This window comes from Salminus brasiliensis, chromosome 10 (assembly GCF_030463535.1).
Source record: "Salminus brasiliensis chromosome 10, fSalBra1.hap2, whole genome shotgun sequence".
NCBI lineage: Eukaryota > Metazoa > Chordata > Actinopteri > Characiformes > Bryconidae > Salminus > Salminus brasiliensis.
The window spans coordinates 10,661,778-10,681,549 of record NC_132887.1 but is presented as its reverse complement, the minus strand read 5'-3'; the positions used below and the strand labels follow the sequence as shown (position 1 = coordinate 10,681,549).

The following is a 19,772-nucleotide window of genomic DNA, read 5'->3' as shown; positions in this document are numbered from 1 at the left end:
CGTGTGAGGTGAGGGGTTCATACAGCTGCCAGAATTGACCTATACTCAGACAGGTATCGGGGTTCTTCTGCTCGATGACTTAAGAATGTAACTATGCATCATCTGTATAGCTGAAAGGGTGATTTTGCAACATGGGGACAGACCATTATTTACATTTCATTTAGTGCATTAATGAAATGAGACATTATGTATGAGTTGTGAGTTTTGGATGTAACCTCGATGTCTGTGTCTTCTGCCTGGGAGCTTAAAAAACTTCAGCAATCTAACAAAAAATGTGTGTTTTTATTTTCTCTCTTACTAAATCGGGTGTTGTGTACACACGCACGCACATACACACATCAGCTCTTAAAGCATCACTCCCTCCCCCCTTCCACAGTGGAGAGGACCTTGACCTTAACTTTACATCCCAGTAATCAGGGTTCCCTGTACGAGGGGCTTCTGACATATGACACAGGGGGGTCTGCAGCCAGGGTAATTTGTTTATCTGTAGCCGGCAGCGACAGAGACACACGGCCCACACACCTCCTTTTCCCCCACTGATATTTCTGTTAAAAGTCCTGCACTACATCTTACTGCTTTCTTTTCTGCCTTTAACTGCTGCATTTCTCCAGATTTTCTAAATTAATAATTTCCATTTTGTAAAAGTAATAGATAATTCTCAGAGGATATTTTCTTTTATTTATGTTTTTTTAACACAACACATTTGGACTCTAATTACAGTTCATTTACTGTACAGATGTACAATTCTGACTCCTGAATAGTCCTAAAGGGTGATGGCTGTGTATGTTTATGTTCACCAGTAGACAACCTAATGTGCAAATGGGATTGCTGTGCACAGGAGACATCAAAAGGAGGAGGAAAACCACAGCTGGCCCCACCACCACCACAGGTAATGTGCACTGTCCACTGACCAGATTAATAAAGCCAAAATATGAAAAGATAGATAAAACTTAAAAAGCTTCAGAAATGAAACTAGAATGATATTTACCTTGTGGGCAATTTCTACCTTGTCACTAACACTGTTAAACTAAGCTAGATTTAATGATATAATATTCAGTCAATCTGTAGAAAAGGTTGCAGGTTTGCTTTACCAGATTATCATGTGATAACGACTAAAGGTCCTGTGAAAATTCTGATAAGTGGGGTGTATCATATGTGAGGTTTCCATAGTTTTCATTTTTTATAGTCTGTGATTTCCTGCTACTTCAAAACTGGATACTGACTGCTGTCCAGCCTAAAAGGTGGAAAATGGAAAATGGGTGCTTTCCCTTGTTACTAACATCAGGAATTATTTGGATGCCAGTGATCTGTCTTTTGTGACTGGCAGGGCTACTCATTGCAAAATTTTTGGCTCGTGTTCTCAGTTCATCAAAACATGGTGGAATTAAGCTGAGGTTTGGAAGACTGCCCATGTACTCTCATTACACATGGGTGGTGCTACATGGGACCTGAATAATTACTGTCCAGTTACTGAGTTTTCTTGTTTAGATTAATTTCTTCCTTTTCGGAGATCAGCTCCTAATTTAGCTTTTTTTGGAAAATCATCTTGATTACTGCTGATAAAATCCAATATCACATCATTTTCATGGTAATATAAAAGTTTGCATCAATAAAGCTAATGAAACTATTCTTTGTGAGAACGTTTAACAAATGTGCCATACCTTGTTTTGATTAGATTTGGATTATTTTGGTCAACTTTATACAGAAAGCTTTCCTATATTTTGAACATCATGAATACTGTTCTGAAAATAGAACTAACAGCTTTGCAACAGGGACAATGCCATTTTATAGGCATTATCTATTAAACACATTGCTAAAATTATCGCTAAATCGAGTAGCCATATCTCGGTATGTCAGTATTATGGCATACTTGTAGAGACGATTTATTGCCCAGCCCTACCACTCACTCAGAGCTTAGGGCTGAGCACTACAGCATGATAAAAATCAGAATTGTATGCAATACAGTAGATCTACTGGTTTAGATCACAGTGTTTTTAAGCTATCCTGGTATAACTGAAGAAAACAACAAATAGCTACAGCTGTCATGCAGTTGTCAGTTATTGGTCATTACGAAAGGTGTGCCACAGGGCTTTATTTTAAGACCTTTATTATTTATTTATTTTCTATACTGATACTGTTAGACCTGCAGTGACATATCAGACTATGCCTTTTTCTCCTGCCCATACTGTGAAACAGGCCATTTTAAATCAGGAAAATGATTTTAGACTCCCTGCTGAACCATAAAGTGATGTTAAATGATGTGTATGACATTCGTCATGTTCCACAGTTGTGAGAATGCACACATATTAGTTATGTTCTTCGAGGAAAAACAAATAGAGTGGTTTTAGGCCTTTGAATTCCTGGCAAGTTGCGTTGATGACTAAGTTCATACTGATAAGTTCAGTATATCGTTACTGTCTGAAATAAACCTCTCCTTTTCCCCTTCTGTTTTCTTCAGAATTTAAAACTGCCCGCTGTATTACAGTGTTTTAAAAGATGAATGGACTAACAGAAATGGTCAAAATCTTGGTTCTTAGCTGGTTTTAACTTCCATTCAGACTTAATTCATAGTTTTTTTTTGTAAAGCTGTGTTTATGATTATTTATTTATTTACTTTTATTTATTGTTATAAATAATTTTTATTTAAAAAAATTATAAAAAAAACTGGCACTGCCAAAGCTTTCTTATAAATGTGAAAAGGAGAGAGCTCATAAGCTTAATGCAACTGCGGACTAGCATTCCTCGCTTCTATAGCTTGCACATAACTAATAATCCATTTTCCATTGTTTTCCATTGCATTAATGACTGAATAATAATCTTCATACTTCCAAACAATTTCAAATTTCAGGAGCATTATTGTATCATATTTAGTTGAAGGGATCGATTTCTTTGACTCTATACACCTTGTCTTCACCCTTTTTTATATTTTGCAACATAAAGGTAAATAATTAAACAGAAGATACAATCTACACCTTTCCCCTGGAACACTGAATATATAGTGCACCTCTACATGTAGTTTAATTCAGTGAAGAGACCCAATTGGACATACCTTTAAGGGTACAAAGGTTTACAAAGGTTTTTTTTTACTAAAGGGGCTCATTTATACCTGGGCAGCACCTATTAATTGCAGACAGTATAGAATATGATAAGACTCAGAGTTTAAGAGCCTGTGTGATCCTGGTTTGAGGAGAATACATCCCATTATTACATATTTCACTTATGATACAGTAATACATAATTTTCACATTCTCAGTGCATCTTTCAAAGGGAACCCTGTTCCAATTGTGACCGCATAAGCCTTGCTCGTTGCGACCAGTCCGCGAGAGGGGAAGATGACGAGAGGGAGCCGGAATTGGAAATGGTGCCAGGCATCAGCCCCTAGTCCGTTTGGGCCGGCCCGCCTGCCTTTTTTCATTAGACTGATGGTTCCTGGGCCCTTGCGCACAGCTCTGCAGGATTGAAATCTGAATTGGTTTGTCCACCTCTTCTCCAAAGTCTCCTCTGCCTCTACCTCTTCCCTGGTGTGCTGTTTGTCATTTAAATAACAAATACCCCCAGTTTTCTGATTTAGTGAGGGGTGCTGGCCTCTGATGTATATTAATATTGCCGCACAGTGCACTGTACCAGAGTCCATCATTCATTTGGATAAAAGAGGTGGAATTTAAAAACAGCCGATGCTGTACAGGGATACAGATTGCATCCATTTATTGCGCTGAGTGATGGAATGGCCGGCCACTCCGTCCTTCACCTCCCCACGTTACCATGCCGCTTCCCATAAAGCCAAAAAAAAAAGAACCTCACCCTTGCCCCCCTCATCCTCCCTGTGGGAGGCAGGCAGGTACTGGGTTTCTCATTGCTGGTTCCTCAAAATATGTTGAGATTGACTTAGCTGCACTCCAGTCTTAGACACGTGTGGCAATTATATTAAAAAAGCTCCTTATCAGGACAGTAAAACACTAATATTAAAATAAATACTAATAACATTTATACAGAAAGTGGTGGTTTATCACTGTGTTCAATAAAACATCTCTAAAGTTCTCTTCATGGGAGTCTAGTATTGTTTATAATGATCATCCAACACCTAAATCAGGTGAGCTGCTGCTGCTGATGATGGAATTGAACACATCCACGCTGTGCTGGCTGGACTGGGGGGCGTCCAGGAGAAGCCTGGAACCAAGCTTCGTACTTCAGACTAGCTCACAAGATCTCACCTACATTCTTCAGAATGAGAAATTCCTGTTAGTTTTTACTGTGTTTATGTCTACCTGCATCTGTTCTAATGGGATCTGAAGTTTCTACACGCAAAAAGATTTTATACATCATTTCAACAATCTTAAAAATAGAGGTCCTATAAGAGGATCTTTGAGCAATACTGTAAAACAGTGTTTCTCATCCCTGGTCCTGGAGGCACCCAGCCCTGCACATTTTAGTGCTTTCCCTACTACCTGTACACCTGAATTGACTAATCAGCTCATTATCAAACCCTTTCAGAGCTCAGAGAATCTTCTTCACACTCACACATTACTTTCCCAGTAATGGTTCTTTACGGATGCAGAAATGGTTATTCTGTGGCGTCGCTTACAGATCCTTCTGTAGCACCTTTTGCATTTATAAGTGTATAGGTGCTTAAAAGCAGTTCTGCATAGTACTGTATAAACAGAGTGTGTGTGACAATTAAGCATACAATCTTTGAGGAAGTGTAGCTGCAGCCTAAACCTTGTTTAAATGTTCCATTGCTTGACCGCTGTGAGCTAGAGCTTTGAAGTATTTGGCATTTAAAGATGTGCTACTTGGTACCAAATGAAAAGCAAACATCACGATTTGAAACCAGAACCGCTTTCAGCAGGTGTCGTGTTTTCCCTCTCCTTTCCGTTAAACGCGCCCTTGCTCTGCGGTGTATGTTTATTTCCTGAGTGTGGGGTCTGGAGTGTGTCTGTTGTGATTTATCATGCAGTGGGTGTCATCCAATGTCAGTTTCTGTGGCTGCATCTGCTCTGTATAAATCTTTACTTTGGCGTCTCGCAGGGCCAGCGCTCTCTCCGGTTATATTAGAGTCAGGGAGAGCAGCGCTGGGGAAGATATTGTCTGTTTGATTGTTTAAATGGTAATTACTTTTTCTGCTTTTAATTTGTGTTTGTGCACGGAAGCAGGGCTATTCGCAGGGATTCCGGAGAGAGATGTAATCAGGAGAGTGCTACAGAGACAGTTTCCAGAGTGTGACAGTGTGATTTTCAAGTCCGGACTAAGCAGTGTTACCGGGTGACAGGCTGAGGTGTCTACCAGAGTTCCTGTGGGTATTGTGCTGGTTGTACCCAGCTGTTGCTCAGGCCTCTCTCCTTACCTCTTTAGCACTTAGCAGACATTGTGTTGAAGCTAGCTGTGAGAGAACTCATCAAACTGTTTGGATTGGATGAGCACTCCACTTTACAGGTTCAAATTGGCTGCCAAGAACACATCTCACTGTCACTAACCTAACAATACAAATACCCGGCTCTCTAAAAGTTCCAAAGCAAAAGGAGCACAGCCCTGCTGGAGCGTTGTTTACTCTGCCGCAGAACACGGCTTGCCTAATTACAGTTATAAGGTAAGATTTAGATTAGATTAGGTTTAGGGAGCCTCACATTGTTGCTGCTGCACAAAACATCATCTCAGAATCTCTCTTTTTTTCTTTTTTTTTTCTTTTTTTGTTGTTTTTCACTTTTTGGCAATAATTTGTTCTCTTCGTTGTGACAACATTATGGACGAATGATGACCAGCATGATGAATAGTCCAATAGAAATGCACCTAAATAATTTGTATTAAAAACCTTTTTATATTGATTTCCATTAAAAGCTGCAAGGCGCAGATTTTCCAGTTTTTAATCAATGCTACTTTTAACACTGGCAAAATTGCTGAGCCTCTAAAGTTGCCATTTAGGAGGTAACAAGGTTTTTGTTTGCCAACAACAATTTAATCATATAAATAGAAATAAAACCTCTATTTTGCTTAATCTGGGGTAATCTTGTTTACATTACATTGTTCATCAGTGCTTCCTTAATTACTGTTCATTCATTTCCAAGTTTCAAAAATGTAAAATGGGATTAAGATTTGGATTTGGAATGAAATGAGAGAATATCATGACTGGAAGAATGGTTACTTTTCCGTTTATATAAGATTTTAAATTAAATCCATGATTTCTTTCTAGCTTAATCTTACTCTATCGAACTCACAATATACATGTGCAAAATACACTGCTTTAAATTTGTCCCAATAAGCAATAAATGGCCAATGTATTTTGCCCCTCTCCTTGTAAAATGGGAGGTCTTCCACTTGAATACTGAATGTACAAGCTGTACCCTAACCAGTCGCGAGACTGATATGGTTCATTACACCCACACAGCTTTAACAGAACTATGCGTTCCCCACTGTTTCCCTGAAAACTGAAACCTAAAGCTAACTAGTGAGCTAAAACTATCTTGTTACTACGCTTGCTAATCTGTCCAGCTCTCTGCCAGTTTTTTATCCTTCCATGCATTCGTTCATTTCTTCATCCATACTTTAATATAATGAGCAATGCCAGTATCCCTTGTTTGTATTCCCTGAATACATCCCCTATACTATACACACCAGTATAAATAAATAAATAGATAATTTATATATATTTATTTATATTTTAAGTACATAAATTAAAGTAACATTAAAAGCGCATATCAATATTTCAATGTGACAAGCCACTGATAACATGAAAATTGGCTTAAAATGTAAACTGTTACTTTCACCCATTAAAATACAGAGAGTTTGTGATAGGTTGAGTGTTGAGGAAAGACCCATTTGTAGTAGCTGCAGTTTAACATGGAGAACCTGCTGCTCAGTTCAGCTAAAGCTTCAGTGGTCACTCCACCTTGAGACGTTTAGCTTAGTTAATGTTTAGTTCACTTCACCTTCATCTGATTGTGACTGCCCAAGCATCTCCTGTGCGATAACTGCAGTTAGAATTTAGTTCACCAATCATAACACAATATTCACTAGACCCCGCCTTCCCAGCGGAATTTCAAGGCTTGTTTCATTTTGCTTGTCATGTCATTGATACAAGTTTATATATGTACATAAAGAATATTATGAGCACCTTCCTATGGCCACCCTTGGCTCAGATGACACTAGCGAGACATTGTGGCATGGACTGTATTAGGTAACGGAAGGTGTTCATTGCAGAGGTTAGCTGCTCCACAGTGGCGTGTTGATTGCTCTGAACCACTCGCTGGAGTCGCTGTTCGCCTCTGGCATCAATGGCCCCTGGGGCACCACTGTTGTGTGGTTGGGAGGCACTCAATGTGCAAGAAGTCCATTCTCGGTTCACCTTTACTACCGCAGCTCTACAACATCCTACAAAATTTGCGCTTTCCAAGGTGCCACCACCCTTCTCCCCCAGAGTCAGAGTCATATCAGAATATTATGACCACCCCTAGTGTTGAATAAACTCTGCCCGGTATGTCATAGGTGCCACGTGACAGGGTTTGCTGCACATATAAATAAGCGAGCACGCAAGCCAGTTGTAGAAGGTGTACCAAGAATGGACTTCTTGCACATCAAGTGCCTTCCAGTGGCATAATAGTGGTGATAATATTTTGGTATGACTGTATATTATCACTGTCCAGCAAAATTTTCATTGATTCACTTCTATAATTTGGCAGTTGTTCTTTACTTTATGACAGAATTACTAATGAATGGATCAATACAAATGTTTCAAAATTTGATCCAGTTACATTAATTCATTCTATAATGTTATATAATGCTATAATTAATTATAATTATATTATATATTGTTTTTTATTATAAAAAATAGAATTTATTTTATATAATTTTAACAAAAACACCTAAAAGCATATATAATAATGTCAAAATCCATATGGTTTCACATGTCACCAGAGCATGGGGTTGATACCCTCACAGAAGCTCATCAACCCACCAGCAAGGGCATACCTTTGTGCTGGCATGCAAAGCACCATGCCAGCTTTCATTTCTATTTTTGGCTTTTCATTAGAGAGTGTTGTCTCTCTCTCTGTCTGTGTCTGTCCTGTCCTGTCCTGCCCTTCTCTACCTTCCCTCTACCAGTCTTCTTTTACCCTTCTCTCTCATCCCTCCATCTCTTTCTCTTTCTCTCCCCATCTTTTTTGCCCCTTTCCCTCTGTCTTTTCCCCCATGGTGACAGATCACCTGTGTCTGAGGCCCTGGTGTTCTTGCCCGGCGGTCCGGCCCCCTCTCATTAATGCCCACACCGGCGCGAGGGCCATATGGCAGCGCAAGACAAATAACGCCAGCGCTCAGCCATCACTTCTGCTGACAGAAATGCAGCCCACCGCACTATTTCGCCCTCGCCCGCTCCACTCTGCACGCTCCCCTCTCCTCCTGCGTCCTTCAAAAGCCCACCACTGAGACGCTTAGCACCTCTCCTCTCGTCTTCTCTCCTCTTCCCCTCTTCTCCTCTACTCTCTTCTTCTGTGTTTTCTTATTCCTCTGGTCTCCACTCCTCAACTGCTCTCTCTTTCAGTCCTCTCCTCCATTCTGTTGCTCTCCTCCATTCTCCTCATCAGTCCCCTCTCTTCTTGTCCCCCACTCTCTTCCACTTCCCTCTCATCTCCTCTCATCCACTCTGCTCTCCTCTCCCGTCTTTTCTCTCTTTTACTCTACTCTTGTCTATCCCCGTCTTCTCTGCTCTTCTCTCCTCCACTGTAATTCATTCTCCTCTCTTCACCTCCTCTCTCTTCTCCTCCACTCGACTCTCCTCTCCTCTATTCTGCTCCACTTGGTTTTGCTCCCCGCTCTTCTCTTCTCCTCTCTTTTGCTCCTTTCTCCTCTCCTCCACTCTTTTCCACTCCCCAATCTTCTCTTCCACTCTTTTCTCTTCCTATTCTCCTCTCATCCACTCTGCTCTCCTCTCCCCTCTTCTCTCTTCCACTCTCCTCTTTTTGCTCCTTTGCTCTACTCCTTTCTCACCCTTCACCTCTGCTCTCCACTCGAATTCATTCTACTCTCTTCTCCTTTGCGCTCCTCTCCACCTCTCTCTCCTCTCCTCTCTTATTCTCCTCTCTCCTCTCATCTCCTCTCCTCCAGTCCTCTCTTCTGCACCTCTCCTCCACTCTTCTCCCCTCTCCTCTCCTTTCCTCCACTTCTCTCTTCTCCTCCACTCTGTTCTCCTCTTCCTTCTTCTCATCCACACTTTTCACCACTCCTCCTCTCCCCACTCCTCCTCGTCTTCTCCACGGCTCCACTCAGCTCTGCTCTCCTCTCCTCCACTCTTTTTCGCTCTCCTCTGGTCTCCTCTTCTCTCCTCTTCCCTTTTCTCTTCTCCACTCCTTTCTTCTCTTCTTTTCTCCTAACCTCTCCCCTTTCTACTGCATTCATCTGCTCTTTTTCCATTTCCTGCCCTCTCATCTTTATTCTTCTCTTCAGTCATCTTCTCCCCTGCACGGTACCTATATATTTCACTCTTCTCTCCTCCAGTCTTTAGTCTCTATTATTTTCTCCTCTTAACTTGTCTTTTTTCCTTTCCACTCCCTTCTTCTCCTGTCTTCTGTCCTCTCTTCTTTTCTCCTTTCCTTTTCTTCTTTCACATTTCATTTCTTATTTCTCATTTCACATTCCTCTCCCTCTTCTCATTTCCTGCACTCTCCTCTACTCTTTCCTTTTTCTTCCACTCAGAAATATGCTTTACACTTCTGTCATCCAATCTCCTCTCCTCTCCTCTCCTCTCTTCTCCTCCTCCTGTCTTCTGATCTCCTCCTCTTTCCTTTTCCTTCTCTCGCCTCTCCTCTGCTCTCCTCCACGTTCCTCTGCTCTCCTCTTCTCTTTTCTCTTCTCCACTTCTTTCCTCTTATCTTTTCTCCTAACTTCTCTTTTCTTTTCTCCTATCCTGTCCTCTCCTCTTTATTTCTCTCATCTGCCATCATCTACTCCCCTGCACTCTAACCTTAAATTTTACTCTTCCTTTCTCCTTCCACTCTAATATACTCTACACTTCTCTCATCTCATCTTTTCTTCTCTACACTCCACTCCCACTTCCTTTTCTCCTCTCCTCTCCTCTCCTCTCCCAGCAGCTGGTTCTTTTGTCCAGTAAAGAGCAGGAGAGTACTTCGCTTGCATGTTGGCACACAATCATTCATAAAGCCATTATGAATACTGCATAGCGTGATAAGACCTGTAATGTCTGATACACATTGAGCAGGTCTAGTGATAAATATGAGCATTAGCACCTGCGAAAGGATTTGTAAGAGCCACTCAATCATGACCATCATGCTTTTATACTGCTACACTGGATACACTGAAAGGTGGGATCTCCAGTGCAATTTGAGGCTTTTTAAAGCCTTATTTCTCGCTGAGTCATTCATTTTCCTCAGTTAACTTATTTACATAGTTTGTTGCAGACAACCCATTGCGAATGACTGATCGTTAAAGATTATTAAATAATTAGCAACATCTGAGGGTCTTCAGATTGGATCATGAAATTACACTGGCTATCACAGCATTACTGCAGCATTACTGAGACAGTCAGTGGTTGGTATTGCATGGTTGTTAAAGGATCTATTTTCTGAACCTTTATTTGAAGAAGTCGCCAAGAGATTCTAACTTTTGTTTCTCCAGCGAGCGGCATCAAGTGGTTTTCCATTTGCCTGTCTTGTCTGTCCTCCTCCACCCTCTCGAGTGGATGCTGCCTTGCTATATACAGTAGGCCGCACAAAGGGCTAATCATTAAATAGCCATTCAGTGCTATTCATTTAAGTGCATGAATCAGAAGCCTCATTACTGTCAATGTGTAATTAGCTGATTAATAAATAGGGGAAGGGCAGGACTGCAGAAAGTGCTTGTGAAATAATTGTTTTTTTGAGAGTCTGAACACAAGGGGCCATTAAGACATTCAAATCCTTTCATTTGGGCTGGATCATTTCTTTACAGAATCCGGCGCTTTTGCGTTGCCTGTTAATGTGTGATGGCTTCTTTGTTTGTGGCTATGTCCATGGCTTCAAAGCTGTAGAAAGAACACATATTTGTATTTTATTTCCGGTTTTGAATGCATTTCTACCAGGGGTGGACTGTCAAAATAGACGTCCTTCATTTTTATTTCTACTTCAGTTAAAACACACAAGTAGTTGATTTTAATGTAATTAATAATCATAAGTAACAATAATGACAAGATTCTTAGTCTAGATATTAAAAGTCATTATATTGTATTATTTTGGCAAACCTCTTTTCATATACTTTTTGTTTATAATTTTATAACAGTGAGACACGAAAGACAGAGTTTAAAAATAAATTAATTACCCACACACTTTGTTACAGTGTACTGTTGTTAAGCTACAGCATTGTGGTAAGGTTCAGTAGAAGGTGTGCAGTGACTGGTTTGCTTTCATTTAAAAGTGCATGATATTTGTCCAGTTTTCTGTCCAACTTCAGAGTATTAAAGTAGAAATTATCAAACCACCACTGTCATGCAAAAATCTCAAATATTTCCCTTTTGACATTCTGTAAATCTGGCAGTTGTTCTTTTCATTGTGTCATGATCTAATGATGATTGGACCAATGCACTAAAATGACTTGGAATAAAATCTTTTTACACTGACTTCCAAAAGTCTTGAAGGTTTTTCCTTTTCTTGTAAAATTGCTATTTTGGAGATTTTTTGCATGAAATCAACATTATTTTACCTTGAAATGTAAAGTGGGTAGAAGTAAAAAGTCCTAAAAATGCTTTAATCAATAATACAGGTACTTATCAAGTATTTAAAAATACTTACTAGTACAGTAATAAAGTGTGTGTACTTGGTTATAGAAAACCACAGATTTCTATATTTAATACTGACACCCTTGGATTAGTTTCCAAGCTGTACATCTATTAAGGCATTGTAAAGAGTTTCTACTAGTAAAATTTAGGAGTCTTGACCTTTTCCTAAATATTTGAAGGTCAGGTGTTTCTCATGGTCATGTGCTCAGTGCTTTCTGAATGTGTAATCCTCAGCCTCTGTACTTAACCTCCGATAACTCAAGTGTTTGGACTTGTTTGGGTTAAGCACAGCTCACGGTTAGCCATCATTCCCTCCAGAAATATTAATCAATGATCCTGCCTTCCTCCCCACGCCGGATCAGTTTGGAGGGGAAGTCATGTGGAAAGAGGCACAAGCAGATATAATGGGAACTAGCAAAAGCACATGCCAGTGACGGCTGTATTGCCTAATCCTGTGAGACAGCCCAGAGCCACAATGTCAGTTTTAGTTCCCTCTCGAGTCTTCTAACCCGGGACCTCATCTCAAAATGGCTGTGTAACCTGAACAAACTTCTGAAGCGACCAACAAAGACAGCACACTCTAAATGATGTTTTTATTTTGGAACGTGCGGCCTTCAGCATCTCTGATGAGCTTTTAGGTCAGGCTTTTTGGTCACTGTGGCATGATGAATGTTGTATGCAGGGGCAGTCGTTGGGTTCTGGGAAAGATAATAAACTGTCCATCGTCCTTCTGAGGTAAACACATAAAACCATAGCCAGCATGTCTTCAGCAATGAGATTTTCATATTATTGTCTGTTGGGCCTCAAGAAAATACTTTCACGTTTATGTTTTTTTTCTTAACCTCTTTAATGTAGCATTTGTTTTTTTTTATTTAATGTTTTAATGGCTCATTTAGCAATTATCTGACTGTAAGTCAGTAATCTTATTACCCACCATATTGCGTTTTTGGCAGGTGCAAGTTTAGGATGTGATTAAAGTACTCAAATACATCCATGCCAAAAGTAATGTATTAAAGGTGGCATAAAATGTATTTACTGAATATTTTAACCTGTTTTTTAATGTATATGTTGTAAGTATGTGAATGTGGTTGGCACAAAAATGCCCAGATGCGGTTTTACAACCCTGTTCTTTTGTTGATTTTCTTACCAGATAGTGTTGCTTTCGTTTCCCTGTGTCTTCACAGCACAATTTTCTGTTAGCAAACCAAAGAGTCTTACTGGTCAAAAACAAAATGATTAGCCAGTGATTTCCCTTCTTTTGGGCATGCAAATATGACAAGTCTAGTCTGTTGGCTTATGCCCGATTTTCTTTTGAAGGAGGAGACTGTATGTGTTCTATGTATATTGCATCCTATGAAAAGTAAATATTTGTGGACACCTCTTCTAATGAATGCATTCAGCTATGTGTGCACACACACGACTTGTCTAGTCCCTGTAGAGACGAATTGCCAGTAGAATAGAACTCCCTGGAGCAGGTAAACATGAAATACTTTTGGGCTGTGTTGGGAAGTTGGGTATGGGTGGTGATTATTCAATATCCTTCCCTTACTAATGCTCTTGTCATTGAATGCAATCGGATCCTCACAGCAATGCTCTAAAATCTAGTAGAAAGTTTTCCCTGCACAGTAGAGACAGTTACTCCTAGTTACTCCCCTTGATTTTCAGAAGAAAGAATGAATGAGCAGGTGTCCCAATACTTCTGTCCAAATAGTATATGCCAGCTCCATGTAACAAGGTTACAAACTAGAATATTTAACTTCATAAAAAAATATAAGATTTAAAGCAGAAGGTGTACAAAAGGTGTTCCTTGCTGGCTACAAGCTAATACAGTAAGTTAGCCCCTAGCAAACACTCTGATCACAAGCCATGCAGTATACATGTAGAATACAGTGGAATAATATGATACAGTATGGTAATACGTTGTATTATCGCATCCCTTTAAACTTTCTCTTCCTTCTCCACAGCATACCTTCCCTTTCGCAAGGAGGCCAAGCGAGAAGAACCTGACCAAGGCTCTGCGAAAGCTCTCTCGGCCGGAGAAGAATGCGCTGTCCCTCTGCCCTCCACGTCACGGACACATTGCTTCATCAAGCCTGGGACTTCATTCAGCAGCCATGGGGAACATGAGGATGACTGACGGAGACGTTAGCACTGGCAGCTCCTCTCTTGGCCACAGATACTCAGGGTGGAAGATCTATGCTAGAATACAGAGAATAAGATCTGAATCAGTGCTGCAAGTGTCCAGGAACATTCTTTTGGGACAGAAACCTCCTGTGTGATCGAGGAATAAGTCTTTCCAACCAAGCTACCATTTAACAGACAAAAATGCTAATGCAATCAAGCCTGCTAATCACCTCTGGTCATTTTCTCAAGGAGGAGGGCTTGTTTAAGAGCTGCGCCCATTTGTGGGCCAAGATGTAAGCCCAAGGCAGCTCCTGTTTTTAAGCCTCTAGTCATCAGTCCACCTACTAACCGCCTTTGCCATCACGGCAAAAGGAGTAATCACTGGTTTACTGGTTTTTTAATTGTGTATTGTTTTTTTTTTGTTGTTGTTGGTACCTTTGTCTATTAGTGAAATCAGTCTATAGTAGCTAATTTTGTGGCATCACAAAGCTCTGCTACCTCACGCTGGGACAAGGTTCAAAGGAGCGCCCACCGAAAGTGCGGCTCAAAAACACAGGCCCCCTATTAGCATGGATATGAAACACTAGAGCGCTCTAAAAACACTCATTAGCACAACAGAGTGAGTGTGTGTTTCTGCACCCTCCAGGGTCTCCATCCCCCGCTTCACTCTGCAGATTCAAATGTTCACACATGAAAGTTTTGTGCAGCCCAGTGCTTGTTCAATCGTGCATTTTAATTGTAAAGTAGTGTGAATTTTAATTGTAAAGTTAGTAGTATGGCCAAGCCTAACTGGACAGTGGGCTGGTCTTAATGTCTGCTAGCTTGGAGCTGGTCTGATTTACTTATATAATGTTAGTCAGCATGAGTTTGTGTAGTTTAATCTTGAGCATGGAGTTACTGTAAGTGTTTTATGGTCAATCTGAGAAGCCTTCACGTGCTTATGTTTTTGCTATCAGCGCTAATCGCTCGAATCCAGTTGCTTAGTAGAACCCGTAGCACTTAGGCATGCACTTAAAGCAGCAGGTGTTAATGCTTTACAAATACACCACAGACCCCACAATGTATTTAATCAGGCACGGGGGTGCTTTTTGCTCGTGTTGACATTTATAAATGGACCAGAGTGGACCTGCAGACAGTTGTAGTAAGCGTTGTGTCCCTTCTCCACTGCGCTTTCCATCTCTATGACCAGCTGCCTTTGTGATGTGGAGGAATTGACAGATAGGTTGGTATATTTTCTTATCACGTTTTGTCAATCGTCAAAGCGATTTCCTCACCTGCCTCCGGCTGTAATTAGTTGTTACCATGACAACATCACTCGATGAGTCCCTCCCCTTCTCCCTTAGACTGTTTGGTCTGAAATGAGTTTTGTCGGCGGGGCAGGAAGTGAGAGCAGGGGGACGACGCGCGCGTGCGCCCAGTCAATCGCCTCAGCTACAGTTAAGGAATCCAGTGTGTTGATGCTGCTCATATTTCATCCTTGGTAAAGATTACCTGTCAACCCCAGAGGAGATGTATTGATCTGTTTTCCTTTTTTTTCTGCCAGCAATCACCTGACAAAGGCACCTAGGAGTGCGGGAGTGAGTGATGCCCGTTCACGTCTCCACCCCAGTGTGGCGGATTGGGGGGCTTCCAGTGACCACTCACACTGGAAGATAATGCCATCATAAACTCTACATGAACTCGCACATCAAGTCAGAACCAACCAAAACAATTCTACTCTGGACTTCATTTCTTAGACATCTCAGTAGTGGCCGGCAGTTGTGGTTCAGTTGATTTAACCCTTTGAAGTGCTCAGTTATTATGTATGTTTCACAATATGAATTTTACTGTCATTTATATTACAGTTGAAAGAAGTATGTGAATCCTTTGAAACCTGGATTCTGCATTGATTACGGATAAAACATGGTCTGATAACGCACAGTTGTACTGTTCTGAACACAGTTGTACTGAACCCTTGAATCGAATAACCTTTAGATCTCCCTGTAGCTGCGGTCACCTCTACCTTTTGAGAACACCACCACCATGTTTAGTGTATTTCTAATAGTCAAGCAAATGTATTTGTAGCCTTTTCCAGCTTGAGGTGTGATTTCTTGAGAAGAACAGATTTGTTAGCTAACAGGCTTTGGGCACTTTTATTTAATGGGCGAAGTACCTGTGTAACGCACACTTACAATGTCATCCCCTTGATTGAAACACCTTTTGCCAAATAGCTCTTGAAGAAACCATTGTCACAGAAGTCCACTTTCTTGTTCTAGCCTGCACTGCCGAGTTTACTCTTGTGCTTAATAAAATATATGAACAGTACAACTGTTTGTGTTTTTGGTTTCGTTAGATTGTGTTAGATTGTGACTTACATAATGATCAGACCACATTTAAAGTAATAGTAGTAGAAATCCAGGTACGTCTGAGGGATTTACTTCATTTTTCTTGTAAACTAGACTGTACACATAACAAAAACGTTTCAAATTGATAATTAATTTATATTAATATTAAAATATATGTAAATAAATTACACTAAGCATTTGTGTTTATATGTAATAACCGTGACTTCTAAGGGTTAATTCTATGCTTGGAGACGTTAATTGAATGAGGGTGGTGATTAAAAGAAAACAGCAAACCTTATTAAATTGTTCCATTAGATCCTGAACCCTACATACAGTCATGTATAAAAAGTTAGGACACCCCATGAAAACCTTTTGTTTTTTTAAATCATATTTATACACATTTATTTAGACATTTGATCTTCACTTGAACAATATTGGGAGATGGAGGTAATATAACTAAACATGAAACTGAAGGAAGTTTCTTTCGAAAATAATTACAACAAATAGAATCAGCTGCACCACATTAGCTGCAGCTGAATAAAACATAATTAGAGAGGTTTTTGAAGAAGCCTGTCTTCTTTAAACCTCCGACATTTAGTTTGGTTTACTCTTGATTGGTAAAGTGAGTGCTATTACCATGGTGAGATCCAAATAGCTTTCTGGGGCCTTTAGAAAGAAGGTTGTAGATGCAGATGAGTCTGGGAAGGGATTTAAAAAGATCTCAGAACACTCAGAGATCAGCCTTTCCACCGTCCGCTAAATTATTTACAAGTGTAACAACTGCCAACATGGCCAGGTCAGGCCATCATTGCAAGTTCAGTCTAACAACAGACCACAAAATGCATAAAGAAGTCTCTATCAATCCTAAAATGTCATCACTGGATCTACAGGAAGACAAAGGTGTCCAAATGGGGTATCCTAACTTTTTCACTGAGAACATTATGTAGAAAAAACTTTACTGGTGCATGTTGTACATGATGAGAGTTCAGTGCTTTAACTTGTACATATTCCTTGGCAGCTTCATGTCATTGTTTCCTCTTTTAATGTTAAGAAAAGAATCACCTGAATGAATATGGGGTTGAGGTTCATTAATCTGCACTTGATGTATACAGCTCTATCTACTGGGATAGGTCTTGGACAAATACGCTGAGCTGTGAGTTTATTAGGTGCACCTACCTTTTATACAGTTATTGACCATTTTATTGGGTCGTGCACTCTTAAAAAGAAAGCTGCTTCTAAGGGTTCTTAGATGCCATAGAAGAACCAGTTTTGGTTTTATGCATAAACGCAGAGTTCTTTAAGCATTTAAAGTGTTCTTTAACACATATGTCCTATTTATCAAAATATTTTTTATAAAAGCAAAACTGGTTCTTCTACCCATTGTAGCGCTTTAATTTTGAAGCATGTAGGTGCATTCTGTAGACATGCAATTTCTGACTGTAGCTTATCTGGTGCACAATTAGCATTTCTAGACGGTTTGTCAGTGCAAAGGTTGGGTCGCCCTTAACAGTGTTTGATTTGATTGTTATGGAAGAATTGTCTGAACACCAGGGGTTGATTTCCTGAACCCTGATTAAGCCTGATCTTGGATTACAAGTCCAGGTCAGTGTTGATTCAACATCAGTTGTTTTTGTGTAGTTATGGCCTTTATTTGGGTCTGGGAAACTTTCCATAATCTGTTCAATTCTAGACACACTGACCAGATATTATTAAACACCTCAATTACATCACTTACCAAAAATACCAACCCACAATGGTCTTGTGGTTAAAGGATGAATAACTCAAATAATGCCTAGAAAGCAGTGAACTAAAGTCTGTTTACCAAGGCACAAGGTGCACCAATAAGATAAGACAAGATAGGCAAGCTCCAGCTCTGCGCTCAGTTTTTAATGCAGCTCTGGTTTTGTTTGGAAAGTGGTGTGTTGCAACATGTACAGTACCAGCTGGGGCAGCTATTTTTAAGGTACTGGACTTGTCAGTATTCTACAATACAGTATGTCATAACATGTTAGTAGTGTATATTGTAACAATGGATGTGAAAGCATGCATATTCAGAGTACATGTCAACACATATCAGTAAGAGCCTGTCAGTAGATGTAGAACTGTTTTGTCATACTAACCTTGAGATAAGTATACAATGAAATAACTACTACAAATGGACATGCTCTGAACATTATATAGCCAGAAAGTCTCAAAGCACAAAATGTGGAATATGGCTTAGTCACTTATCTTTCAGTTGGACCTTAATGTGGTGGTCAGTACTTGTATGCCCATTCTGCTTCTCATTTTTGGCCAATAATGTAGAAGATGTGAAGTAATGATGAATAAAATAATTATTAGGGATAACAGGTAGTATTGTATGCTTTTAGACTGCATGTAAATAGTGGTGATCAGTGATGTAGAGAATGCCTTTCTGTGCATAATGATGTCGCAATTTTTTTTCTCTATACAAGTCTATGTTTTAAATCCACTACTTATCCATCCATGAACATGAACAGACCATGAACAGATCAGCTGATCTCTGAGTGTACAATAACATCATTTAATAACCATCATCAAGGTTCATTCTCTTGCACATTTCTTCACACGTTTTTCATCATGTATCATTGTTCTTAAATCATACAGACATAAAGAAATTCTGCTTATGGAGTTGGGGGCCTGGATTCGACCTTTGCTCTGGTCTGTCTGTCAGTAGTTTGGTGTGCTCTCCACATGTCTAGTGTCTGCATAGGTTTCCTCCAGGTGTTACAGTTTCCTCTCTCCTCCCAAAAATGCACATAGCTAGACAGGAAGGTGAATCGGCTATGCTAAATGCCCCAGGTGTGAGTGACTGGTTGTGTGTGGTACCCTGCAATGGACTGGCACCCTGTCTAAGGGGGAATTCCTGCCTTGGACCTCAGTTTAAAAAGAACAAATCTACAATCTGAAATTGAATTTCATGTTTGAGGATGTTTTTCATTTCATTTCTTATCCACCTGTCCTGGTCAGGGTTATTAGTATACAGTTATTTGTATCTCATCCCTATCATGCAAATCCTTTGTAGTCCAAAAACGGCACCTTTACAAGAGAAGAAAAAAAAACTTGAGCCAAAGTTGGCATTGTGCAGCATACACTCTACCTGTCTACTCTATGTAGAAAGCTTCACTAGGGAACAGTAAGCACACATGCCCAGGCCAGTAGGCAGACATAACTGCAACGCTCTGGGAGCAGTTAGGGGGTTAGGTGCCTTGCTCAAGGGCACTTCAGTCATGTCCTGTTGATTCAGGGGATTGCACTGGTGACCTTCTGGTCGGAAGGCTGCTTCTCTAACCTTCAGGCCACAGCTGCCTCCAAATTGAATAAACACAGATTCAAATATTTTAAGCACTAAACAGATACAGACACAAATAACGTCACTGTGTTTCACTCCTACACTTTCATTTCCTTGACTTTTTCCATTTCTTGGCACACAGATCTGATGTGTCTGATTTCATTTGTTTTCTGAGATTTCTCTAGTATGTTTGAACTCTTAGGTCAACACTCCTGAACTGTAGGACCTGTAGTGTGTACAGGCCATAAGTCAAATTCACACT

General features: G+C 40.2%; 1 protein-coding gene across 5 annotated transcripts in view; it reads left to right on the top strand.

Moving 5' to 3' along the window:
* Positions 1-18,752, top strand: part of LOC140564083 (G patch domain-containing protein 2-like) — a 79,903-nt gene extending 61,151 nt beyond the window's left edge. For 3 of the 5 annotated variants that reach the window (XM_072689164.1, XM_072689163.1, XM_072689165.1), the window contains 2 exons: positions 801-889; positions 13,717-18,752. In XM_072689164.1, coding sequence (XP_072545265.1) covers positions 801-889; positions 13,717-13,889 — 262 coding nt within the window. In that variant the 3' untranslated portion in view covers positions 13,890-18,752. The remainder of the gene's footprint in view (positions 1-800; positions 890-13,716) is intronic. The other 2 variants (XR_011980516.1, XM_072689166.1) reach the window with 2 other exon arrangements.
* Positions 18,753-19,772: the final 1,020 nt, after the last annotated feature.